Below are 27,442 nucleotides of genomic sequence, written 5' to 3'. Positions count from 1 at the left end.
TCTTACTTTCTTCTACAGAGTGTATCTTTGCATATTCGGATCCTAGCCTAGTCAAGCTGCTTAGTAATGTGCTCAAGGGCTTGGCTCAAAAATAGATACGAAAGGGCAGATGCAGGTGGGAGAAGAGTTCTGCTCAGAGCTTTTGTGGGCCTTTTTCAAGCAAGGAGGAGTTGGTGACTGCACGGGCATAGTGTTACTGGCCAAAAGGCTGGGTGATTCTGTGCGACATGGTGCACACATGCAGTTGCTTTTGTACCCTGAGGAAACCCCCAGAAAGAGATACTGCTACATTTGCTTTTGCACTATTATAGGAAAGTATCTGCCAAAAGCTGCCTCTCCTAAAAAGCGTGTTATTTGACTCAAAAATCCTGATTTACTTAGAGGGTATTCTCTTAATATTGCACACAGCTTTTGAGCCTTTATCTTCATATAGATTAAGAAACTTATTTATTAAAGAAGATAAATCTGGGATTTGGCTGCAATCATAGAACTGAAGAAGCTGGGGCTTTAGAGAAACCATTAGATATCAGAGGTTGCATGAAAGGTTAGAGGAGCTGTCAACAGAAACTTGTACAGTCCCTTCTTTCTTAAACCCTATGAAACTAGATTGCGTATCCGTGACCAGTTCAGCAAAGCCATTCAACCTTTTTCTGCCTTGGTCAGAACGTGACAGGCATTTAACCACTTCTCCAGAAGTACCTTACTCCTCAGTTTTATTCTAGCCTGCAGTGTAATCCAGATGAGATTCAAACACACAAGTGCAGAACTTGAACAGTAAAGACAGCAACACCTAGGGGTACTCATTTTTTGATAGGGCTCAGTTTTCTAAAGCACACAAGCACATTTTACTTCTGCAAAGAAGTAAAAGACAAGGGACAGGGATAGAAGCTGGAGCTGCAGGTGGAGATAACTAGAAATTACCAAACAACAGAGTGTTAGACTGAAGATCTAAAGGTCCCTGGTTCAAGCCTGGGCTTCAGCAAGGGGGGGTGTCCTTGTTGCTGCAACCTGGTCTAACAAGCTCTACATGACCCTGCTTGAGCAGGGGATTGGACTAGATGATCTCCAGAGGTCCCTTCCCACCTTACCTGTGATTCTAATAAAATGTCGGTTGGGGATCACCTGAAATAATTGGTCTCAGTGCATCAGCAACTGAAGTGACCTATTTCTAGGAGTCTATGTTGGGGAGAGCTTCTTGGAGGAAAGAAACAATTGCAGTTAGGGTTGATCATGGCACTGAGCATAATGACTGAGCACTTCAGGGGATTTGAAAAGCCAAAAGCACTTCATGCTGCTGAGAGGAAAGATTCAGTTAAAATCATTAAGATTAATCAGCTTAATCTCTTTAGTCAGTTAAGATCTTTGCAGCTGCAACGTTGCATGTGTGTCACAGTGTCCAGACAAATGTCAGGCAAAAACATGAAATATTCAGGCTGAAAGGAACAAGCAAGGCATTGACAATAAACGCTTAGGCCTTGATTTTACATATGCTGTATATATGTTTTCCTGGCTACTGAACAGCTAGGCTTATATCTGTGCTGTGATTGCTTCCCACTTGTGCTTCTGGAAAGGTAGCAGATTTCCCATCCAGCAAGTTCTGTTTTGCTTTGGGAAACACGGTTTGATTGCAAGGGTGCTCGTTTTCCCCACACAGCTCCGAGTTTTTGCTCAGTTGCGTATACAACAGCGGTGTGGCTGAAAGCACAAGTTTGGATTATCTTGCATAAGAAAGAGCAGCCAAAAGCACAGTCAGTGAAAGAATTGCCAAAGGGATGAATTTTATGACCCTCTTTTCTGTCTATTGCCACACTGGCAGACAGTAAAATTGGCCAGAAGGGCTTGCTGGAATGGAAAAAGACATCAACCTACGAATGTTGGTCCTGACCTCTCTACGTTATTAGAGCAGATTAGTTAGGATGAGTGTGGTGAGCTGGGAGGGTACTGAGGGAAAGAGGTCAGATTTGTGTTAAGACGAAATATTTCATGTCTCTTTACTGGCAACTTCCTACCATTTCTTTTATATCTTAAGCAACAGTGATGATCATTTATTAGAATTTCCATTGCAGCAGCCCATTGTCCTGCACATAGTTCCAGCATAAGAAAGAATTCCCTTGGTACATAGAATTTACTGTCTGAGAGGTAGACAAGAGAGAAAAGCTGGGGACTTACAGAAAGTACAGGCTGAAAAGAAGGCAACTTGAAAGGTGAATATAATAATTCTGTTTCCTTATCAATATTTGGGAAGCTCAGAGTTGATATTCTTCATGACTTTTTGTAAATATAAACATATTTTCTGTTCTGTTTTGCATTTGGTTCATCTGCAGCTGACAGTTTATGCCAGTATTTAAAGAAGTACTGTGTGACTATGGGCTTTGTGTATCTTGGAAGGCGTAATGTTAAAGTTACAAATTAACTAGTTTGATAGAGTGTAGTCTCGCACCTTCAGTTTGGGATCTGGAAGCAGATGTAGCTTTTGCATCTTCATAAGAAATACAATTTGCGGATATGGTTAAATCCATGATGAATTAACCAGGTCTGAAACAAATTCTTCCAGTGACATGGCTCTTTTAGTTCTGAAGGAACTAAAAGAAATCTGAACAGTATCAGTGCCTATCAACAGCAGTGGGTACGTGTACTGGGAGCCAGTTGGGTAAGTGACTATTTCCACATTGTACAACCACAGCATGTGAAGAGTGTAAACAGAGCACAGTGTTTTAAGTATGTGGGCTACTGGCCTTTTAACTTAGAAAGAAGAACTGAGAAGACTAAAAGACCATTTTATGGAAATACTGCTTGAAGAAATGAAATGATGCATGTGATGGATGGAAGTTGGCTTTCTAGGAACATTGTACAAAGTAAATGGAACGTGAGGTTGTAAGAGTTGCTTTGCTGCAATGTCTCTGTACTTTTATATGGACCATGATGATTTAGAGTGATAAGGTCTCTGTTTTTCAAGGCAGTCCTCACTGTTATGTATTTTTCGCTTACTGACGGAATTGCAAATGTTGGGCTGGATGACCCCCTTGCTGTAATTATGTAGCTGATAAGGCAGCTGCTTAGTTACCCATTACTGCAACTATGGACTGTTGAGGTAGTATACACGTGGAAATAAAACTTCACCATTCTGTGATTCTGTTTACTAAATAACAGACTAACTAATTGATGGTCAATGGAAGATGTGTGTCCAATTTGAATCAATGTACTTGGTAGGTATTTCCAAACTTATCACTGAGAGATTGTGGACCAAAATGGAGAGGGACTTTCCTATAACTAGGGAAAGCAGTTTTCTTTTGCTGAGATAGCATGAAAAAGGACTACAGAGGTTACCTCCAAGTCTTCTTTGTTATGCTAATTCAACCTAGCAACCAGTAACTGGACAGAGCAAAAATACCAGCTAGGATGTTAAAATAGATATTTTTCCCATGGTGCCTTTGTTGTTGTTGTTAATACTTTTAACAAGAATTTTGAATTGATCTTAGGAACCATGATCAGTTTCTGAAAGTTCTATAAATCTTCTGTCTTTCTGTTCTCCTGTGATTTCTGTCACTTTCAGGTAAATGGAAGATTTGGAGACTAACTTAGTCCAAACACGCAAAGCGAGTGGCCTAGAACAAATGGTAGCAAAATGGCTCCATCGATCTCGTAGTAGTGCATCCAGGTAAATATTTTTTTGTGAGTGAAACACCTATTGATCAGAGTTTTGATCAGAGACAGCACAAGATTGCTTCTGGTGAACAGAAGCAACTACAGTGGCAGTGCTGAGTCATTCTTAAGAAATAAGCTTGTTGCGTTGATGCATTCCGTAGGAAATTCAAGGTTTTTAAGCAATCCACTGCAGTTTGCAGTGGGCCAAATGTTCCTGCTTTCCTCAGTGCTGATTTCAGAAGCCACATCCACAAAAACAGTACTACTGTTCAATGTGAAATATGCTTTTCTTGCAGATGGGGTTTTATTTCTCTCTGTGGCTTGCCATTGGTCAGTGTTTCTAGGGTTAAACTGTGTTGCACTTAAAAGGGGTAACAGCATGCTCAATATCCTGGCCCATGACTGCTTCCTTTCCTAAGGTCCATGAATCAAAACCTGTGTTAATAACACATATTTCATCTAAAACGTAGGGTATTTCCATGCTGTGTGGGATATCTGTTGCCTGTTCTTATGAATGGCAAAGAGTTTGAGCTCCTTCAAACACTGACTGGCATAAGCAGCCTGAAGAGGCTGAATTATCAGGTTAAGCAGAGCAGTTTAACCTGAATTATCAGGTTAAGAAATCCCACACTGTGTGAAGAACTTGGAACATGATCTACATCCTGAATCTTGTGTTGGTTATTTTGTGCCAGAAACACTATTTAAATTTGATCACAGAGGTTTTTTCATACCATCCTTTGCTGCACATTGCAATTGCTTTTCCTTTGGTTTTATTTCTTTAGTTCTTTGGTTTGTCAAATGTTAAATTTGCTGATCCATAGGATAGACAATTTTATTTTAAAATTTCCATCAGACTGAAGCAGTACAGAGTTAAATCAGAGAAAATATAGTGGAAATTTTACTGGCAATCTACAAAGGCACCCATGTGTTTAGCTCTTAATTTGTTGTCTGAATCCCCATTGAAATTGACAGATGTAGCTTTATCTGACATCTCAGCATTTGCTACATCTCAAGTCATGGATGGAAGAGCAGCATAGGATTGAGCTTTCCCCCGTGTGTCCCAATGCAGGAGTTAAAGGCAAGATGGAAGCACATTAGTGAGGCAGGAAATGAGCTTTGATAGGAACACATCTAAGTGTTCCTGTATTCTTTACCCATGCATCTTTCTTCTCAGGGACATTGTCTTGAGAGCTATGGTCCAGCTCTGAACTGACTCTCTTATGGAACTCCAGCTTGAGTCATCTAACTCCTCCCCCATGCAGAGTTGGGACTGAAGAGACCAAGGGCATTGCTTAGGCTGGTGGAGAGTAGTGGCCATCAGTCTTCACCTGGAAAGCTCCTGTGGGAGAAGGCAGTGACAGAGCACCACATGTAAAGCTCAGGATGAGCTTTGGAGAATTCTCCAAATTTCTCTCTTTTTGTTCTTGGCTTTGATGGAATTTGGATAAAGGCTTATCTATGCTTAACTCATCTGAAGTATTTGATACTTATGTTACTGTCAATAAGGCATTGTCCTCCAGCCTTTCTGAAACTAAACCATGCTCAGGACACAGATGACAGTAGTGGAGAGTCTACAAAAGATGAAAAGCGATTCCCAGAGATGGGAAGTCCACTCATCCTTGGACTGGATTCCGTGAGGAGCCATGAGCTGCAAGTTCTCTTGCTGCCTTGTGGGGTAAAAGTGTTGCTGTGATCCTTACATGTCAGGGTTTGCTACTGAGAGGGCCTGGAGTTCTCCCTTCATGTGACCACCGGACTGAGGTGACTAAAAGAACTGTAGCTCCAGCTCGCCTTGGAACTCGTTGGTACAATTACCTCGACCTCCCGGGCTTTCACTGGGGAGCACTGCAGGCCTCTTAAATGTGGATCTGCATGCTGGCACACCATGAAAACCTAATCTATCCTTGTATTGGTACAGCCAGTTGAAAGGGGAGTGTAGCCTCTTTGAAGACGTATTTTCTGCCTGTGTCTTAATTAATAACCAGCTTCTTGTCTCACAGGGGAAGAGCATCTGTGACAGATATCTCTAGTGATGGCAGTGGCCAACCTGCTAGCCGTGTCAAACTCACAGTTACAATATATAAGGATTTGGTCCACCATCACTATGGCTTTGAGATTTGTCCAAACCGTCCTCTTAAAATTGCATCTGTCACCGCAGGTAGGCATCTTTTCTCTCTCCCTACAACAGTAAATGCGGAAGACCTGAAGTGTTCCAGATGGCACTTGTGATGAATTTCACTTGTGCATTTATGGCTCTCCCAGGCCGTGTGGGCTGTGTCATTCAGCAGCCCTGTGTTTCAGTTTCCCCATTTGAATGAGGCAGTGGCCTGTCCAGGTGTGCTAATTTATTGCATGTTTAGCAAAGCTGCTGCAGCATGGTCTCTCTCCTTTCACAGTGCTTTATAGTGAAATTTTACCTTCTTTTTTTCCATTCATCGCATGGGAAATATGTTGCTAAATTAGCATAGAAATTTGGGGTCTGATAATAGTGGGGAGGGAGGTTTTCTGTTACACCTTTTTTCTTAATCAGAAAATTTGGACATTTTAATAAAACAGAAGTGCAGTGAAACTCTTCCTTTTAAGTCTTACATTTTTACTGTGGGAGCTAAAGGTTAAAAGCCTTGTGTTCAGTTCCAGACAATTTTCTCTCTGTTCTGCATTTCACATATGTTACCTAATGCTATGGTTTCCCTGAGGAACAGATGCTAGTTTGATACATGAGCAAACCTGTCTGTCAGAGAGATTAAATGTTCTGCTTTACCCACCAGGTGGTCAGTGACAGATCTGGGGTTCACATTCACAGAAACCTATTTCTCAGACTAGAGGATCACCTACTCCTTAGCCCCATACATTTTGTGGCTGATGCTCTTCCAGGTAGCAAAGCTATGAAACCTTCTTTCTCACTAGTTGTGCATTCTCCCAGCAGTGCATGTGTTTAAGGAAACATTCTCCCTTCTTTCCAGATTGCAGGAATAATCTGAGTCACAAAAGAGAAGTTACTGCACTAGGAATCCAACCTACATATCCTAAGGTCTAGTGTAGCACCTTGATCTAAAACCTTAGCACTTGCTGGTAGCATCATGCACTTGCCTTTGTAGCTAACATTGCATAGTATGATGAAACTCTGGGATATCTTTCATGGTGCAGAGCTTGCAAAGATTGAGTGCCATGTTGTGACAACTGTCCAGGATCTCAGGGGGCCTTCTTGGGCAAAGGATTTGCAGTCAGCTCTGAATATTTAGACCTTGGCTCTGAAAGATAAGGAATCCACAAGGACAGACAGTATGGAAAATGCAAAATCTGTGTTGATCCTATGTTACTCATTCCTCACTGTAGAGGCATAGTCCGGCTATCTTTGTGAGGCCTTGGGTTTTCAGAACCTGAACAACAGCTGTGGTCACTGTGAACTCAAGCAAAGTTGCAGCTTTGGTGGGGGCAATCTTCCTGTGTCTTCCCCAAGCCCATTCTGAGTGTGGGCACAGGGAAGATAGGGGAAGTTGAGCCAGCTCATCCATGGATTCATCTGTGTTGCTAGCAGAGCCAGGGACTGAGTACATGCTTTAAGCATTTGAGTCATCCATTCTGCTTAATTCTTGTTCTGCTTAATCCATTCTGCTTAATTCTTGCCCAAGTACAGTTTTGACCCATTAGAACGTCTGTCTCCTAAGTACTATCTAGGCCTGGGGGCATCACGGGCCAGGGTCTGTCCTAACAAGCAGCTGGTTCCCTCCACCTCCAAGGCCTTCTACGTTGCTCCAACAGCCTGAGCTTTCCTGCTGCATCCCAAGGCATCCCAGTGTGTGTCATTGGCTTCAGACTATGACAGTAGTGTGCTGATGGACTACAACTAGGGAAAAAAACATACATAAAAATAATTTCCTGAGGTACAGAAGCACCATGTGAGGCCAGAGGAGAGCCACATGGACACAACCGAAGTGTACTAGCCAGTTCCAGGACCCAAAAGCGCTACTCCACCATCTTGAGGAATTTGCTTAGGCAAACACAAGCCATGTGAGAACAGGATCCTTTCAGGTCGTAGAGCCGTTAGCCATCTCAAATAGCAAGAGTTCTGTTTGCAGTATGGCTGTCATGACTAACAATATGCTGATCTCCAACAGGGAGCACAGCTGATGGAAAGTTGCTGCCAGGTGATCAGATCCTTCTGATAAATAATGCAGCTGTGGAAGATATTTCTATTGAATGTGCAGCTGATATCATCAGGTATGGTCCTTCAAGAAACCAGAGGGCTGTCACAGGGAGGAGGTAGTGAAAGGAGTGAGAGAAAAGATACAGGAGCCAAGTTCCACCAGTGATTATGAAAGTATTTGACAGAGTGCAGTCTAAATATGGTTATGTGAAGAAAGTCATTATCACGAAGGAATATCTCTCCCTCTCAAATGATGTGGCATTCCTTGGGATCCTACCTAAGCTCAGCCTTGCAGGCTAGGCTTAGGTAGTTGAATGTCCTTTTAAACAAGTCCCACAGATACAAGTTCACTGTGTAGTACAAAAGGCACACTTGGTAGGTTGTAGGCCACAGAGCTCTCACAGCAGGACCCATGGGTCCATGCTGCTTCCTAAAGGCAAAGCATTCTCTGCCAAGATGATGCTTTCCAGACTGGAGACTGTGGATTGCATCCTGCCCAGCTATGCTGCTTCCCTCACAGTGAAAGCTGATCTGCTTGAGGCCTTGTTAATGTCATCTGTCAGCAAAACTGGAAAAGAAGGTTTGGGTGGCTGCTAAACTTGGCTGACTGCATCTGTCTCTGTTACAGGGAGGCCGGAGATGAGCTCCTCCTAACTGTTCTGCGCTGCACGTCGGTAAATTGATTTTCTTCAGCATTATCAGTAGCTCTGCTTGCTGCGCTGTAGTCTTGATCTGGCTATAGTTAACAGAGCAATGCCCACCAACTGAAGGTGGGGAAGATGGAGGGGCAAGATCTGAGTAAAAGACACAAGGGGGCCAACCAAGGCCATCAAAGAACTCTCCAGTAGCTGCAAGGGGCCCTATGCCTTTGCACACATGTTTACCTTTTGAGGAGCCTTGGGAGAGAGTTACTGCATTGGATGTTCCTCACAGCCCTTCTGAACACCAGGGCCAGAGCTCCCTGCAAAGACGTGACTTGTAGTTGATATTGCCTCTGGTAAATTGACTTAGCCAGCAAATTACAGCCATTGAATTGTAGCTGTCAGCTTGACGGTGCTTCCGCAGCCCTGGAAAAGGTAGCTGGTACATGTCTGAGCTTTGTTTCCACATCTCTCCATTCAGAGGTAGGGAGCTTTGTGGCCCCGACGGGATGTGTTAAGGGAGAGATGCTCCTCGGGAATGAGGACGTTCAAGTCTGCATTGATGGTGGCTAGCTCTCAAGTACAAGCTGTCTTGAGAATTTGTACATCATTGGAGAAATGGGTTTTCTGATAGGAGATCTGAGTGTGTTTCCATGTGCTGTAGTGCTGTCTAGGTCTACTGGGAGCCCTTGAGGAAGGCCAGCACACCCTGAGGATGACTAAGGCAAATGCCTACTGTGCTGGTGCAGCACTCTCTCTAGGGGGCTGCTTGAAAGCTTTTGAGGTTTTCTACCTCTTTTCCCTTTGGAAGCACTAGAAAATGTTTATATCGTTTTCTTAGGGCTCCATCTGATAGCTCACTGCAGCTTGAGGAGGAGGCATTCGTTACTGAAGTCTGACTTCTTGAATTTCCACCTTTTTTATTCAATGAATAGCTGTGCTAGGCTGCTAACTCCCTACCTCATTGCCCATGTGTGAGGGATGGTTTATAAATACTTCCTCCATGTACTCTTTGCTCTCCTACCTCTCTCCTGAATCAGCTGCTTGTGTGGGCTGTGTTTTTCTTACTGCACCTCCATTAAGGGCTGGGACTTGTGCATGGACTTTACTTTGGGAAAAGAATCAAAGTTTTAGTATGAAACTTCAGAACTGATTGGCCGTCTCTGTAGCACAAGAATCCTTAGAAGGAATATACTGCCAACATAATGTGTTTATCCGTATGGATTTCAGTGTGTATTAAAGTTGAGCTGCAAAGCAAGGGCAAAATTGGGTTTGCATCCTTTTTGGCTTCTTACAATGTATAAAGATGGCCTGAGGGGTATTTTTTTTTCCTAGGAAGGCATTTTGGGACTGTGTCTTGTTTGATTGTTTGGAAATTTTTTTCATTTTGATTTATTCCTAGAAACATACAGAATGGTGGTTCTCCTTCAGAAGAATTGATGAAGCCCGGTCATAATGTCGTGAAGTTTCTTGGTTATTCATTGAAGATGCATTAAGGAAAAAAAACTCTTTAAAATGTCTTTTTTCTGCCCAGAGTTTCTCAGGTGTTGTCATTCAATAGATGTGCACAAAGCCAAAGTAACCAGGTGCTTTAAGCTTTAAGTAAACCCAGGGAACAGAGGCTTCCCTTCTCTGTTAATCTGACATCTGTGGTGTAGTATATTCAATGTCAGCCTTGCCAGTGCTTGGTCTGGCTCAGGACATCAAGGAAAAAATGAAGTAGATAAGACCTGAATGCCAGTCAAATGGTGAAAAATGCAACAGGTTGTCAGAGAGAAAGGGAGTTGGAAAACCCTTCACAGGCCGTCATACATTTTTGAGGGGCAAATGGAGCACAAACCCATTTTTGTTTTTTCCTTTGCAGGTCACTTTAAGGACACCTCCAAATACAGTCAAGGCTGATCTTGAGCTTGGGGTTGGCTCTTGCCCCATTCTGAAGGCAGGAGTGCTTAGAGCTGAGAGGTAACGCCTCCCATTGATGGATATCAGACCTTCTGCCAGGACTGCTCTGACCACTCTAGAAAGGTTGCCCCAGGCTTTGGCCCTCCTTGTGGACAGTCATAGGGATAGAGTGATCTGTGCAACCCAGCAGACTCCAGAATGGCTTCCTGGATGGTAACCTGTGCCTGTCTCTCTTCTCCCATGCTTTCCAAATAGCTTTGGAGCAAGATAATTCTGTGACAGGTTGAGGGGCATCTGAGCCTCTGGAAGAGTATAGGAATTACTTTACCAGAAAATCTTTTCAGAGATACTGACAGATATCTGTTTCCCTAGTGGCTTCTCCTTAGGGAATATCATGCTTTACAAAAAGACGTTTTGGCACAAGAACTCAATGGTTTCTAGGCTCATGTGGTGCTCTGTGAGCTTGAGAGTCTCCCATAATGGCAAAGGTATGGCTATGGAACAACAGTACTGCAAGGTCAAGCTGGCATTTTTGCCCTCCAAAAACTTTCTTAAATATTTATAAGGTGAGAGTATGTTCTAGAAACACCTACTAGGCTGCAAAAGGTTGCAGACACTGCTATGTTCAAATGGTACATTGGATGAAGTTTTTCTGGTCCATGGCTTCCAGGCAGTCTGCATGCATGATTTGTTTCTGGTGTTTAGTCCCTCTACGAGAAATTGGCAGTTTAACGGTAAGTCTTTCTGCAGGATCCTGGTTTCATTGCTGGATCTGGGAAGATGCCCAGACACAGCAGCTAGTTACTTTGTAGTGAAACGAGGAATGTGCAAAACGTGTATTATAACTGTGCCCATTTATTGGATACCTGGGTTTGGGTTCAGAAAACAGCAACTGTTAACAGAAAGGTCAAAGAACCTGTAGCAGACCTGGATTTCCCAGGGAAATAAGAGACTCTAGCATCACCTGTTTCTGTAAGCATGACCAGCTTTGGCATGGGCTGTGATCACATTCTGCCTATATCATGGGCCTTTGCTTCACACATAGCTGCAGCAGACTGAGCTGCCAACACCATGCTGTTATTTTTCAGGGTGGGCCTAAGTCATCGTTTCTCACTGCAGAGAAGAGGGCAAGGCTAAAAACAAACCCTGTGAAAGTTCGGTTCGCAGAGGAGGTGCTGGTGAATGGACATTCACAGGTCAGTGAGGCACGTTTGCTGCTGGGAACTTTGGGGACCACATCTCTGGGAGAAATAGATCACACCTTAGGACAGATGCCAGGCTGGATTAGCATTGGCTGGGACCTACAGAATAGTAACACCGTCACTGTATTAGTGTATCCAGGATATGTATCTGCTCATCTTGTCCTGACCTGTTCCCTAGGTTTCCTTTGTGATTATTTGAGAAGCATTGTCATCTCCAGCAGTATTATTCCTTACCCTGAGAGTTTGATTTATTTCCTTAAACTAATGAAAAATACCTCCAGGTACTGTTTATGTCCTTTTGCCATCATATAAACGTTACGCTAGCATTACATACCTGTGCTACTGCTGTTGTGGGACAGAAGAGTCACCTCAGGAGGTGCTAATCTTGTCATAGAAAGCCTAGACTGAAGTTTGTGCACAACAGACCTAAAGCTAAAGATAAAAGAGGGGAATCCTGCTGACCATGACAGTTTTTTTCACTGCCAGAGTAGCTGAGACATCTCTTCCTGGCCTTGGGTAACACTTTGTTCAGGTAGTTTTGGTACTGGTCAGGTTGCTTTGCTGTTAAATCTGACACAAGATGTTTTCCAGATGATAGGATGACTTGCCACCTCATTGTGTTTCCTATCCTTGCAGAGGACTGTGCAGCGCATTCACAGCTGCCTCCATGATAGACCATCTGTAGCCTGAGTCAGCCTGAACTAATGTGAAACAACAAGAGCATGGTTCACTGCAAGTTTAATGCAGGGTTTCCATACAGAAAACAAATGATCTGAGTATATGTGGGTCTGTCATGTGGCAGAAAGGGACAAGCACTGGGGACACTTGTTCTTAAATGGAAGAAGTTCTTAAACATTTTCTATTTATGTAACTCTAAGAAGTTCAATGTGGCTGGAATGAATTGGCATGGGCTGGGAGTCTTCAACTAGTTTTCCCTTTTCCTCTTCTGAATAAAGAAGTTCCATGTCCAGTGTCCTTCTCCTGTCTCATTCCTGCTTATGAGTGTTGTTCAGTAGTTTTTTGTGATCTAGCCAAATTCTGCTTCTTTGCATTTAACAACGTGATGAGCCAGTCACTAGGCCTTTTCATTCTTCTCGTCTAGGCTGTCTCTCCTCTCCCATCTCTGGCTGTACTGAGCTTTCCTGACCCAGCTCAGGCAATGCATTCCACCATGGGATGCCACTGATTGCCCTCCTCTTCTCAGCCTGCACCAAAGCAGAGGTGCAGCTGGAGATGCCCTATGTGTCTCCAGCTTGTTAGACAGGCACAGTGCAAATGCTTTGACATCTGTACCTGACTTTAGGCGTTTCAGGATCCCTCCTCCTTTTCTGACCCTCTCTCGAGCAGGAGAGGATTAGGTGTTGCTTCTGACACAGCTGTCATTAAGCTCTCTAGACATTTTGATCCTTTCCTCTCTGCCAGCTGGTGCCAGATGTGTTAGGGCTGCTGCAAGGCTTTGCTCCACTCTGGCCTGTGTTCAGATCCCACTAATCTTGATGCAAGGTCTGTCTGAAATCCTTGCTAAGCACTACTGTAGCTATACCACCTTTTTGCATAGAAGGTGCATGCTGGACTCTTCATATAGTTGAAAGACATGAGACACAGGCCACACATCTCATACAGACAAGGAAGACGGAAGAAAAGGGAGCCCTGGAAGTGGTTCACAGGCTGGGATGACTGTGAGAAGCCTTGGGCAAGCCTGGTCTTGGGATACAGCCAGATCTGGAGACCTGAAATGCCAGAAGTTTCTGATTCTTCTTGTGCTTGGGGTTTCCCAATGGTCTCTGAAAGAGTTCCTGTGGAACTCTTTCAGCCATAGGTTGGGCACTAACGTTGCAAGGAAGGTGTGAAGGGGAAAACTCTGCTAGTGCATGGAGGTCTCAAATTTGTACCATTCGACTGGGTACAGAGTAAATCTCAACAACTCCAGCAGCTGGATCACTAAGAAGGGACAGTTGTACTCTGCACTTCCTTACTGAGCCTCTATCAATACTCCACTGAGCCAAGTTGTCATTATCCTTGCAAGTGCGGATGAGGAGCATGATCAACATAGTTTCATGTTTACATAGTGAGAGCACAGAGGTAAAAGAAATCCAGTGAGGTGGATTCCTCCATAGGTGGGATGTATCCATAGCTGGATACAGCCACTGATTTGTACAGTAAGATATTAGCGCAAAAAGAAGAGTAAGTATGTTTGTTTTGTATTTATTTATTCTTTCTGGAAAAACAATATTCACCACAGACAGCAACTACTCTGCTGCTGAAGCATGTTCTCCTCCCTTCAGACACGGAGAAGATAGATGCATTAAGGGAGAGAGAGTGGATATTACGCCACTGAACACTGCAGAGTCTCCTGTTTCAGAAAATGTACAACTCTTGTCATCTTAATGGAGCATTGCTAAATGAGCTCTGTGACCTTTGGAAGGAGCCAAGAAGCTGCCTTTTACAGATGAAATCTGAAACTCCAGTTTGGGAGTATAAATTGTTGATGAGCCCAAATGCTATCAAGCCTCTGTTTTCTGGTGTGAACTTCATTTATTTCCAAATAGCTGAATGATATGTAGGAGACACATCCCTCAGGATCATCAGATCAGTATCAACAGAAGCTGTGGAGCTGGCTCTAACCTGGGATGAATCAGACTTGCATCAGACAAAACTGGAGGGGTACAGATGCTTAAGAAACATCTTTCAGAATTAATTCATAATAATCTATCGGAGCCTTCAGCAAATAACAGAAATCTCATCTGGATAAACCAGGCTGTCAACAGGATCTGATCAGGAAAATTGTGATACTTAATTTTGTTTTGTAGTTTGAACATTCCTCTCTATATTTCAAGTTCTACTGTGTGCTGACGGAACAAAATAGCAAGGCCATGTACATATAATAGCCTTCTGGAGATACCAAAGGAGATGTGAAGTAAGTGCAAACAGCATCATTTCTCTGTAACTGATGGAGAACCCAAAGATTGTCAAAGGCATGATCTGTTCTGGCTATTTAACCTGAAGGAAGTAGAGCTTTGGCTCAGAAACAGTGATGACAACTGTTAATTTCTCTCAGTGAGAGAAGGAGGGAAGAAAAAGGTGGGGAAAAGCACAACACATGAGTGTTTTATGTTCTCTTTTGTAGTACTTCCAGGGCATGTAGAGTCTCCATCAATAGAGACCAAGCTTGTGAGATTTATAAGGTGTTTCACAGCAGTTGAAACATAGATGAAATATGAAATCATCTTGGAAATGCCATTCTCAGCCTTGAGACTGTCTTGAAAGTAGAAAAAATAATGTACTGGTTCAGGAACAGTAGAGGGAGACATGAATAATAAGTTTCAGGGTGGAGAAGGAATAAACAGCATCTCAGCATTGAGCAGCATAAGAACAAGGTTGAAAACTAGAGGGAAGGCAGAAACAATCTTTACTGAAGGAAGAAGATGGTGAGCTGAAGGGTGTAGTTTTCATCTGCATCTGCAGAAGGACAGAGGACAGGTTCCAGATCCTCCTGAGGGCACCAATGGAAGGGGCTTTCACTATGATGGTTATTGTCTTGCCTAATACTTTTGTGACATATCTCAGGAAACTATGGTGACACCATCTGTTATTCACAAGAGTCACAAATCTTAAGAGGATGCTCAAGAAAAGTACCACTTCATACTCAACTAGATCCTATACCTTTCCCTGGTGTGCAAGGTGTATTCATGGTAGCATAGAGAGCTTGCATATCTCTTGAGTGAAGGCACAGCTGCTGCTACTTGGTAAGTGCCTGTGTGCAGGTTAATATTTTCTGGTGCCCAACAATGGGAAAATGTCTTTTTCTGGCAGCCCTCGCTGGTTTTCTGGCAGTAAGCAGGGATCATGGTTGTCAGCTTTTGGTATCATGCCATGTGGGAATTGGACGGTGGGCCACATACACCTATTGTAGTGTTTTATTGGAAAGGAATTTTTTACAGTCTGTTTGCCTTGTTCCATACCAGGAGCATAATCAGGGAATAAAGATAGGTGCCCTAAATGAGGTTTATAACAGCAGAGAAATATTTCAGGATGTGCTGTGTCAAGTGGAGCAGTTTGGTTCCCAGAAGTTTGGGGATTAATTAGGGCTATTGCTTTTGTTGCACAGGGGAATTCTCTTCTTTGTATGCCGAATGTTCTCAAGGTGTACTTGGAAAACGGTCAGACGAAGGCTTTCAGGTTTGAGACGAGCACTACTGTGAAGGTAATTATGCTTGGTTATCTGTTTTTGTTCCTAGCACGTCTGTTCAACCCAGTTGCAGAAGTGTACAAGCAGTAGAACTTACAAATCCTTCGTTGCAGATTAGCCAGTGGGTGCTGATCGCAGTGCTGGCCACTGCTCAATGAGCTGGATTTTTCTTTGTTCTTCCTGCAATGGCAGCACTGCTTTGATTCTTTTTTCTTCCTAACAACTCCCTAGCAATTTTCATAGAACTTGACTGTGGACCAGTACAGCCTTGTGAAGTGTAGCTGAAGCTGGACAATATAATGGTTTGGAGGAAGACTGACTAATCAGCAGCTAAACACACAAACTTTTCTTTCCTAGGAAACCACAGGACAGTATATACAAAAACAGGTTGTTTAACATGGCACTGACAATGTGCAGTACTTAGAGGGAGAAGTTTCCTGGCTGACGTGGAGGGTGGAGCACAGGTCTGGAGGGAATTCAGCAAGTGCGTTAGCACCAGTTGTTCTTTAAAGCATTTCTTTGTGTTCCAGCCTCAGTTCCTCATAGGTGAAAACATGTCCTTTGGGGATATGAAAACTGTATAACTCCATCAGATGAAAAGCAGTGCCACCCCTTTAGGATCAGTTGAGCTTGGAGGCATCACAGAAAAAACTACTATTATTCTCTTCAAAATATAAATTGATGTTTTCCAAAGCAATTAATAATTCATTTTCATAATTGCTGCATTTAGACAAAGGCCTACAAGCTGTGAGTTTTTCTAGCCTGATCTTCAGAGCTACTCAAAGTTTCTGTTGGAGTTGATGGGATTAGCTTGTGTGCAGCAATTAGAGGCCATCATTTCTTTAAATATGTAATGTCCTGCAGCAGTGTATGGAAAAGTATGGAAAAGGCAAGTGATGGACAGATATTCTGGAGTATTAGATGGAAATAACATCAAGGAAGCAAAATAAGCAGATTTTATTCATAATCTGTTGACAACTTTATTCAAAAAGCAAGTCTTGTCCAGTTAATCCAAATTTCACAAAGCTATAGTGGTCTCTCATGCAAATAAGACCCTGCAAATCTCTTGAGAATTGGTTGATGGGTAGAGAAAAAGAAAACAATAAAATAAAGGAAGGAGACAGTGGGGAAGGTAGAGAATTTAAAAAATGAGATTTGAATGCCCATTTGCAAAGGATTAATTGCTAAAGATGGATTGGATCTTCATGATTGACTGGAGTTACCCACCTCTGTCCTGGAAAAAATTTTTTGTTACTGGAGTTGAGTGAAACTTTCACTAGAAACTTCCCTAATAGATACATTCAAATGGGTAAATATTTTCTAAAATAGGTGTTTTAGAAAGTTTCTCTCCTATTTGAAAGATGTCTGCTTAAAATTTAAATGACTCTTTTCACAAACATCTATGCTCATCCATGAGGCTTGAGAACTCTCGAAGAGTTCTATTTTAATTTGTATTCAGTCAAGCCTTATGTAATGTTTTCTGTTTGACAACAAAAAGCCCCATAATATTTAATATTCTAGTAGAGTTCTGCATAGAGCTGAACACCTTGTCAACTTTGGGAAGATTTTTACTGACAACTGTGCTCTCAAATTCTTCCTACATTTTTGATATGAGGGGGAATGTTTTTCATCAGTTCTTTGTAGTTTCTTTTAACAGTGTCCTAATACACTTTAATAGAGTTCTAGAAAGCTAGAATGATTAGGAGCAAACATCAGGGCTGAGAATGACAGAAAATACTTAACACTGAAATAGTTTTTCAGTTTAAAAACTATAAATTAAAATTAAAACCTATAAAGCAAAGCCTTCCGCATGAAGGAGCCTAGAGCATGCAACTCTAAGAAATGGATTTGATATCTGCTATACCTTGAAACTTTGCATCTTACTGCAGTTATCACAACAAGTCCCAGTTTCTGTATGCTGCTTGACTGGCTGGCATATGCATTTGCTGTTTGGACATCCTACCGGCTAGCAGAACAGCTATCTGCCAGTCTTGTGTTTGACATCAGAAAGACATGGGCATCCCTCATATCTCTTGTTCTGTTAAGCTTGCGTGGTGGTCTAACCATGAGACCTCTGTGGTCTGTCTAGGTCTATGGGTTCAAAATCTGCCAGTGAAGAGACAAACACAGTACAATCATGTAGACATTGGTTCCTTGTGAAAGAGCACTAAAAAACTGTTTTGCTGCAGAATTCTTTTGGGTTCAATTATTGCCTGCTCAGTGCTGTCCCACACAGCTGCCAATGGTAGGCTGGAATCAAAGACAGTTTTGTTAGCTTGTAGATTCATAGAGCGTCCAAGTAATACTCTGCAACTGTGTTTAAATTACATTCAAATGTCCTCACTGAATTACATTCAAATGTCCTTGCTTTCCCAGGACATTGTTCTCACTTTGAAGGAGAAGCTCTCCATCCGGAGCATAGCACACTTTGCCCTAGCCTTGGAGGAGCAGTATAACATTGCTAAGATCTACCTGCTGCACGATGATGAGCTCATCGAGCAGGTAAGGAGAGCCCCTTCAATGCAGTTGCTGTTGCAAGGGAAGTTGCAGAGAGAGCCTGCCTCTGCAGATGTCATGAGAGGTATGAGAAGAAGAGGGCTTGGCTTGATATGCTCTGAGGAAGGAGGGGGAGCTATTGACTACCTGCAGAGGACAATGTTAGAACTAGTGAATCCTGCTATGGCACGCTGTAGTTTGTCTCCGGAGGTGCTGTCCTCTTCTCTCTACCTGCCACTTATATTAAAACTGCATTAATCAGGGCTCACTGAGAAGTAATGCTTTCAGAAGTGCCTCACTCTGTTTAGAGAGCCCACAGAGCAATACCCACAAACAAGCTGATACCGCTTGAACAGAGTACTGCAGAGATCAGCATGCTTTGTGCAAGCTGTTAGGCTCATCTACAGAGGAGCATTTGAGACAGTCTTAAAATAACTGTATATCACTTGAAAAATCTGCTCAAATCTTACTTTAGGTTTGTGTCATAGTCGCTCTCTTAAAAATTCTGGGCTAACCTAATTTGTGACAGTGAGTCTGCTTATGGGTCTCTTTTCCATGATCTTGATTTTGTTGTTAGTTGGTGCTCTGCTCTGATGAACATGGGTTCTGCAGTTAACAGCCTCCATCCAACCCCTGAGCACAACTGTCTGAGAATTTCTGCTTAGCTTCTGCTGATAAGCATGTTCTGGCTTTGCTTAAAATAAAATATGATAAAGTATAATGTGGTGGCCGTAACATTGTGTTGTACTATGATGATGGTGCAAGTGTATTTTAGGCTGCTATATCTTCTGGCTGAAGTTAAAGAGGTTTGGCCTTTCCTCTGTCATTTTTGTTTGGCCTTGAACCCTCTGTTATGGTTACACTACAAGTACAGAAGATCAATGGATATTTATTGAAGTTATGCAGCCAAAGACTTTCCACTCTATCACAGTGAGAACACAAAAAAGTAGAAAAATGAAAGAAAGAAAGAAAAGCGTTAGCAATGTCCCCTTGTGTTTGCTAAGGACAATGGCTAATCTGCAACCATCCCAGATATTAGTGGCTTTAAATAGTCTGTGTGAGTTCATAAGAGCCAGAGTGTGCATTAAGGAAGGGGGGGGGATTTCAGCAGTTGCTATGGTATGATGCTGTTTGAGTTTGTCCATTGCAGGTGGTACAAAAAAGAGAATCCCATGACTACCGGTGCCTCTTCAGAGTTTGCTTCATCCCAAAGGATCCCTTAGACCTCCTGCAGGAAGACCCAGTTGCCTTTGAGTATCTTTATCTGCAGGTGACACTGAGGCATCCCATGATTCAAGAAATCTTCTTTCCCAAGTCCTCATGTCTGCTTTAAACCAAGGCATAATTCAGGCCAGTTTTATTAAATGAATGTACAACGCTGAGCATTTAAGAATAGATTATTTAACTTGCATTAAATTCTTAATCAAACCAATTGACATGCTTAGCTTGTTAAAGGCATGATTATTATTTCAATGAGATTGAAATGAGCTGAATGGCACCCTTTATTTGACTCCTGATAGTGGTATTAGAGATCTTATCTTGACTTCTCTTAGAGCTCCCATTGTCATGTTAATTCAGTTCTGTCGGTTCCAGAGCTGCAGTGATGTGCTTCAGGAAAGGTTTGCTGTGGAAATGAAATGTAGTGTGGCGTTACGTCTGGCTGCTCTGCACATACAGGAAAGGATCTATGCTTGTGCTCAGCCACAGAAAGTGTCCTTGAAATACATTGAGTAAGTGTCAAAATTTCTGTGTTGTGTTGTGACTAGGCTAGGCAAAAAAAGAGTCTATCAAAAATGGCACCTGCTCTGCATTTTCCCAGTCTTTAACACAGGGTGGGAGATTGTCTCTGACCCAAAGAGAGTACAGTCTTCTAGTCATGTCAGTCCTTTTAGGATAAGGCAGCTGCATGAGCCTCCCTGTCTTTAACATTCCTTCTGAGCTGCTTGGATAACATGGACAGTATAACATCTAAGCATTTCCATAAGCAGAGAGAAGTTCTGGTCTGTAGCTACAGCAGAGACATCAAATAGCAATTGTCACAATGTCTTTTATAGTTAGGCTTATCTAGGCTACTCCTGCCAGAATAGAGACTTGCATGCTATAGTACAGAGAGAGATTAATCATCACCATTGCATGTTTAGCACTTTATATCTCTTCATCCAGCAGCATTATCCCAGAAATCTAATTTCAGTAAAATTGATAGAACCTGTGAAGTAGTGAAATCTGGAAAAAAATACAGGAAATGCTTTTATGTGCAGCAGTACGTGCACTGTGCTCCATGTCAGTACTGTTAGATCACGTTTGCCCTGAAGAGCAGTACTTCTTTAAGAACGTGTGATGGGGCAGTCATTAAGTAACGGGCATTTGTGCTGTAGTGCTGATACAATGGCACTGCTGAGCCTCAGCCAGCCCATCCAGCATCATTGATTTATTGTTTACAGCCAGACGTGCCCAGCCATATGCAGTTAGTGCAGACTGAGAAGTAGTAACAGACAACTCTGCAGCATCCTTAGTTGCAAGGTAGTTAATGCTTGGGCTGAATAAATTCTTCAGTGTAACAGTTGGTCTATATTTTGGGGTCTGGGAAAGCAGATATGTTTAAATGTAATAATCTGGTAAGCAAAGTAAAGTGGATGTAAAGATGGAATTTTTGTTCTCTATGTGATAAGGACAGACAGGACCATTATGCTGACTGAGCTTGTAGATTGTCTTCTGTGTGAGCATGTGAAAATGGACGTTCTGGGTGGGACTGCATGTTCCTCCAAACCCATCTCCTGATCAGATGCAGATACAGAGAGAAGAGAATTTGAGCAAGGCAATCATGTTGCATGGTTCTTCAGAAAGATCTCACAGCACCTATGAGTGCTCCCTGAGCCAGAGCTGGTGTCTCTGTGCTTTCCTGTCCCTGACAGACCGTCCTTCCACAAGTTCTGTCATTCTTGTGAGGCAGCACAGCTAGAACTCTCTTCGCTCTCTTCTCTGTCTTTCTGGCAGGAAGGACTGGGGAATTGAAAACTTCATCTCACCCACTTTGCTCCGAAACATGAGAGGCAAAGATATAAAGAAAGCTATCAGCTACCACATGAAGCGGAACCAGGTCCTGCTGGATCCTCGGCAGAAGGTAGTGTATATGGTATAGCTTTGTGGTTCCTCCCTGGGTGCCAGCAGCATGTTTCAGGTCCATAGAGGGGGTTTCTTTACTGTGTGAGTCTCTATATGACCATTTGTTTTTCTGTATCTCTTCCTCTTCTAAGCTTTCCTGCAGCCCACACTCTAATCTCCATGTGTAATGGGTGCTGCTGCAGTTTGCTTGGGAGGTTGCCAGACAGTAAATGCTGAAGTGTGTGACAATCCAGTAAAAATCTATTGCTTATCTGAACCAAAACAGATAGCAAGTTCTGTATGAAAATAACCTTTCCTGAATCATTTCACTTATAGAATACCTGGCAAACACTGTTTGTTTGTGATTTTTCTAAACAATATTTCTTCTTTTGCAAAACTAAGCATATGCTTGCAGCAGTCCAAGTGCGCCTGAGCTACCTACAGATACTGGGAGACCTGAAGATGTACAACGGGAAGATCTTTAATGCCACACTGATGGTATGAGTGCTGTTTTTCTATCTTACTGGGTTTTGGAGCGCTGTCTTACTGTCTGCTCTGTGTACCTGTCACAGTGCTGTACTTGGACAGTGACCTGAAAAATTGGGCACTAGAATCAATTTTAACCCTTTTTCTTCACTTGTGGATAAGATCATCTCTTGAACAAAGCAAACTCTATGTAAAGCAGAAATGTCTAAATATTTTTCTAACTTGACTGTTGATATAAAACTAGTTACCTGTTACTGTGTTTTATCTCCTGTCCTTGCTGTGATGCTTGTAGAAGATATAACATCAGCTCTATTGATGCTTTTTCAGAGAGTAATATTACTGATACTTTGTCTTGAGACCTCATAATAAAGATTAATCATGCTTTCTGCTAGGTTAATTCTGCATAGCTCCATTAAAGTCAGTAACATACCAGTTTGGCCAATAATTATGTGTTATTTTTAATTAAAATATGTGGATCTTATTTCTCAGGTGAGCTCTGTCCATATTTTGTATGTTTGAGAGAACTTCAGAAATCTCAGGGAGTTTTAAAATCCATTAAGAAAAGATATTGGCCCAAATTAAACCTTTCTGTTAAAAAAAAAGAACACTGCTCTTTACGCAAGAGCCTCTTGGCTTCCTACCTGTTACCACTTGGATCACCTGCTAAACTGAGGCTCACAGGCTGCTTTGTACAAGAGAGCTGAGCAGTGCAGCTGGGCTATATCAGAGAAGGGCCGTACTTATGTGCTATGGTAATATTGATGATTAGAAAATGTTTACACTTATGTGGAAAATGAAATATTTATATGAAATATTTATGCTAAACTATTTGGGAGTTAAATCAGTTTATTTTTTTAGAAGTCTGGTCCTAACAGAAAATGTTGGTGTTGCTTTCCAAAAGAAAGAAAAAAAAGGAAAAAAAAAAAAAAAAAGGGAGAAAAAAAAAAAAAAAAGCAGAGAGCCAGAGAGCAAAATGGGCTGACTGTGACTTACCCTGTAGTGCCTCACAGGTGTTTCTAGCCACATTCTGTGTCTGTTGTGCTCTGTAGTGGTCACACTACATCTACCATCATAAACCATTGTCAGAGTCTCTTGGGCCAGAAGAAAACAGTATGTACTGGTAGGAAAGAGGCTAGCTGAAATAGTCAGTCATTGATTTTTGCTGAAAAGAAACAAATTGCGTGGTTAGTTGCAATTTTCCATAAATCTAGGCTCATCTCTAACGCAGTGTCTGACTGACAACATGTACAAAGTGCCAGTTTCTTTGAGTCCTGAGAGGGATTATAGCCCTGCTGTGTACCTCAGGGTTGATCTTGGGTTGAATGGGATACATTAGACTTCTCTTGATCTTCAACAGTGTTTTCTGTAGGCTGCTTAAGTATGCTTCCCTGAAGTCTCAGACCTGTTCCAGAAGGTCTTGCTAGGTACATCTGGCGCAGCCCGACAGGTGACACTTCCTATAGCAGCCTGCTGCTAACCACCTATTTGCATCTATTAGATGCCTGCTGCAGCTCCTTGGACCACATGTCTTAGGAGCATGGGGAAACTGGCCATTCCTAGCCAGAGGAAGGACATACCAGGACAAGATGACCTGTAAGAAATGAGGTCATCTTGTCCTCTTTGCAGCTGCTTACAATTGACTTGTAACAGGAGTCTTAAAAGATACCACGCAATAACAGATGGCTGAGGAGTCCCAGCGCAACTGAGGTGAACAGCTTACTGCTGAGATTTCAGCTGAAGTTTGATTTAACCTCTCCCCCTACAGCTACAAGACAGAGAATCATACGTTGCCTTGCTGGTTGGGGCCAAGTACGGAGTGAGCCAAATTATCAATAATAAGCTCAACATCATAACAAGTCTGGCAGAGTTTGCAAACATCAGCAGGCTGGAGCTTACAGAAGAGTCTGAGAAAGTGAGCATGGTGAAAATCTACTTGCAGGATCTGAAGGTAATGGTGGTTTCATGATGGCCAGAGTGTGGCTCTGCCAGGGGCAGAGAACAAAGGGGAGTCATTCTCACCATTTTTTTTCAAAATCTAGCACTTCAGCTAGAAATGTCCTTTATAGTAAGGCTTAGAACAGACTCAGAAGGGAAAGCTAGTGGAAGAACACAAAATGATGGAAGAAAAGTGATTCCTCCTGCTGTCCTTCATCAACGAGGCATTTCAGAAAACAAAATACAACAAAAAAAAATCTTTTCTTTATCTGTGCCTCATGCATAAAGATAATGCTCTGCAGTGAGGGCAGTATGGGGTATAGGGAATGTCTTTTTAGTGTGCAGCACACTCCTGCAGATTGCAGCACAAACAGTGTTTGTCTACTTTAATGTTACTGTGGTTTTCTTTCTTCCTCTCCTAACCCCAAAAAAGCTGCTGACTCTGCTGTTGGAATCAAACAGCGCAAAAGATCTTGTCTGCCTCATCAGTGGCTATTACAGGCTGTTCGTGGATGCAAATGTCTCCATATTTACTTGGGGGGAGAGTAAACAGCAACTGCACCGTATGTCAGCTGAAGAAGGTAAAAAACAACCATCTTTTTCCCAAAGGGTGGGGAAAAGGGGAGTGGTTTCTCTAGTGGCAGAGAGGCTATTCCCTCGTTGGAATACAGCCTTATGCTAGAACTGTAGTCCTGCGGGGCGGGGTGGTGGTGGTGGTGGTGGTGTCTGCTTCCTACTGAGACTGACAGCTTTGGTATGGGCCCTACCAGATTTCCATCAGATTAAAACATGTTGGGCAGCAACAGGGAGGCCAGCAATACTTATCTGATGGTCTGGAGAAATGGAAACTGTATCTATCATACAAACTGCAAACCAGTAATTGAGTCCTGGTGCTCTGTTTCCAACTTCATGAACTGCCTCCCAGCTGCTGGTTTCTCCCAGACAGGAGACAATGGTATTTGTTTTGCATGATGTCCTGCCCATTGCCGGGATAACAGAGGCTTTAGACAACAGGTTACTTGGCTGTTTTGCTTAAGCTCCCTCTGTTAAAAGACAGGTCCTTCAGAGGTCCTGCTCGGAGTAACTGCTCTGCTAAGTAGGTGTGCTTCACTCTCTGTCACCCAATCTCTGTTCAGTGGCCTTAGAGGGATTTTATAGAGGCAGGGCTTCTTGTTGAGATCCCTGAGCTGATCGCTGGTGATACGCACAGGAGAACTGGAGATGTTGGATTTTACCAACACCCAGACTGGGCACAAAAGCAGGAGGGCACAGGGATTTAGGGGCTGCCTGTGAGGCAACAATGCGGTTCTCTCCCACAAATACAGAGTTCAGCTCTTTAGAGGCTTTAGACTTAGGCTTTCCTCTTTATCTCCACTCATGTAAGAGGTGCTATAATGAAGAACATGAGAGGAACTCTCTCTCCAAATGCATGCACATGCTATGCAGTAAAACTAGACAAAGCAAGAGGAAAGGACCAAGCCCCAGTTCACAGATTATGGCCCTGCACTTCAGACTGTATCTTCACCTTGATTGCTGTAGAGCAACAATGAGAGCAGAGCCCTGTGGGCCTTGAGTTTCTTCCCTACAGCCAAGTTCAGACCCTTGGCTGACTGTTTCTCCTTGCTCTGCTAAGTGCAGGCTCATGCATATGTTTAAATTTCAGGGTATGAATCTAGAACCTGCAGTGACTCTGAAGACTCCTGGGAGCTAGATTCCTCCTCAGAGCATTGCTTGGACCCTCCTGCACCATATGGCAGTGTCAACCCTGTGTGTAAGGAGGAGGAGCTGGAAGACCTCCACAGCCTGGAGCAGGACAGCATAAAGCCCCAAGCTGGAGAACGTGAGCAATGCAACAAGTCTGACAATACAATGGACAGCACATCAGAAGCTTCAGATTCAGCTAACACTGAGAGCCAAGGGTGTAAGACGAGTGGTTCAAGTGACTCTATGGATGCACTGGAGGAAGACGAGTTGGAAGCTTGCTCTTCTTCTAGGCCAGAGTTCTTCCATTTCTACACACCAACAGTGCAAGAGATGAACCACCCAGACAAGAGCTTCTTCCCCGTTGGTGCTGCAAGGTACCTCAGCAGGACAGAAGCCGGAGACTTCTATTTCTTGCAAGTACCGCAAGCAGCAGAACCTGGATCTGAGCACAGTCACTCTGAGCAGAGAAGAGAGGACATGGGTGCTTCTGTACTGGAGAACAAGCTGTCTGAGAGAAATGCCATGGGCTATTACAGCCTTTGTTACAGCATATCTCCTGCTGGCAGTGTGGAGAGGAACATCAGTCATAGCCCTAGAAGAAGTTCTTGGAAAGATATGTCTGCCCCACAGGGGGTACCCTGCAGATCAGATCAAATGGCAGAGGTGAGCGATCTCATTCTCGACCCTCCCCCAGGCTTTGGAGACACTAGTTCTGAAGATGAGTTCTATGATGCAGCAGACAGACTCAGCCCCCAAGGCGCTCTGGCAGGTAAACCTTCGTGGACCCCCTGCAGGTGATCTCCTATCCTCCCCTTCTCTACACTCATTGTGCTAGAGCAGTGCTTATTTACTATGTCAGTCTTACAGGAGGGACCATCTCCTCTTTCAGATTTTCTTAAATTTCCCTAGTTTTGGGGGACCTTTAAACACAGCTTCTCTGCAAGCCAGGCTTCAGCAGTTATATTTTGCAAAGCTGGTAGTGGGTGTTCAACAGGGACCAGGGCTGCAGTTTTGCAGGGATGTTTTTCTACAACATTCAAGCACTAGCCACAGAAAAAAATCAGTCTTCAAATGAGTTTAGCACTCTGGAAAATCCCTGGGTTTCTGCAGAAGTTCCAGAATACTGATGTATAGGTCCACCTACTCTTGAAGCCATTGTGCTATGTGAGCAAGTCCTATGCAGCCTCCTGTGTGCACTGAATCTTTGTTGATAGAAAGGGTGGTGACTCCCAGAAACAGAGCATAGGAAAGAACTGTACCCTTACCCTGACTGCAAAAGCTTTATAGAAAATATTTCTGCTTTCAGGCACTACCTTAACTCAAGAGCTGGAAGCTGTTTTACAGCTCAATGCACAACACAACTGACACTAAAAATAATTTGGGCATCAGAGCATGTTATGTATTTGGGCCAAGAAGTCCTGTGACTGAACAGCTCTCTGATAGTTTTTTTTTTTCTCAGAAATTAAAGGATTCTTTCTTTTGAAATAATCAGCTCTTTCAACTTTAACCAAACTTAAGAATCTATTTCATATACTTAGACAATTTTGGCTTCTGAGTTCACATACAGTAACAATGCAATAACCAACTACAACATTGAAATTTCTAGGTATTTTATTGTTTAAATATCCAGGCTAGGAATTTCTGCTAATGTTTCCATTCAAGATTAATAAATCTGCAACTGTTGGCCAGTGCTTTCTGTAGCTTGTCACTAATAACACATTTTTCAATTTTCAAATTATAGCTCTAGCTGCAGTCAGATGAATTCCCCCTCCCCCTCAGTAACTATTCAAGCAAGGAGAGAGACTATATTACTCTTCCTAATACTGGACCTCAGTCTGTGTAGTCACAGGTCCACACTCCTCCCTTTTTTTGGTATAGCTGGTTGCAAGTACATGCATTGTCATAACATAAGAGACATCTTCCTTTGGCTCCTGGAGACAATCTCTGATAACAAACATGTATGTCTGCATGTGTTAACATCTTTTGGATGCAT

At 42.8% G+C, this 27,442-nt stretch overlaps 1 protein-coding gene across 4 annotated transcripts in view; it reads left to right on the top strand.

Annotated features, from left to right (window-relative positions):
• FRMPD1 (FERM and PDZ domain containing 1) overlaps positions 1-27,442 on the top strand; it is a 48,654-nt gene that overhangs the window by 15,819 nt on the left and 5,393 nt on the right. For 3 of the 4 annotated variants that reach the window (XM_062598939.1, XM_062598940.1, XM_062598942.1), the window contains 14 exons: positions 3,554-3,658; positions 5,646-5,803; positions 7,764-7,866; positions 8,421-8,466; positions 11,424-11,531; positions 15,646-15,741; positions 18,103-18,228; positions 19,373-19,492; positions 19,816-19,952; positions 21,217-21,343; positions 21,727-21,822; positions 23,576-23,758; positions 24,179-24,326; positions 25,409-26,218. In XM_062598939.1, coding sequence (XP_062454923.1) covers positions 3,558-3,658; positions 5,646-5,803; positions 7,764-7,866; positions 8,421-8,466; positions 11,424-11,531; positions 15,646-15,741; positions 18,103-18,228; positions 19,373-19,492; positions 19,816-19,952; positions 21,217-21,343; positions 21,727-21,822; positions 23,576-23,758; positions 24,179-24,326; positions 25,409-26,218 — 2,359 coding nt within the window. In that variant the 5' untranslated portion in view covers positions 3,554-3,557. Of the gene's footprint in view, positions 1-3,553; positions 3,659-5,645; positions 5,804-7,763; positions 7,867-8,420; positions 8,467-10,307; positions 10,396-11,423; positions 11,532-15,645; positions 15,742-18,102; positions 18,229-19,372; positions 19,493-19,815; positions 19,953-21,216; positions 21,344-21,726; positions 21,823-23,575; positions 23,759-24,178; positions 24,327-25,408; positions 26,219-27,442 lie in introns of those variants that run through there. The other variant, XM_062598943.1, reaches the window with a different exon arrangement.

The sequence above is a fragment of the Rhea pennata genome, chromosome Z (genome assembly GCF_028389875.1).
Source record: "Rhea pennata isolate bPtePen1 chromosome Z, bPtePen1.pri, whole genome shotgun sequence".
In the NCBI taxonomy this organism is placed as follows: domain Eukaryota; kingdom Metazoa; phylum Chordata; class Aves; order Rheiformes; family Rheidae; genus Rhea; species Rhea pennata.
The sequence above is the reverse complement of the archived record's forward strand: the minus strand, read 5'-3'. Positions and strand labels throughout refer to the sequence as shown.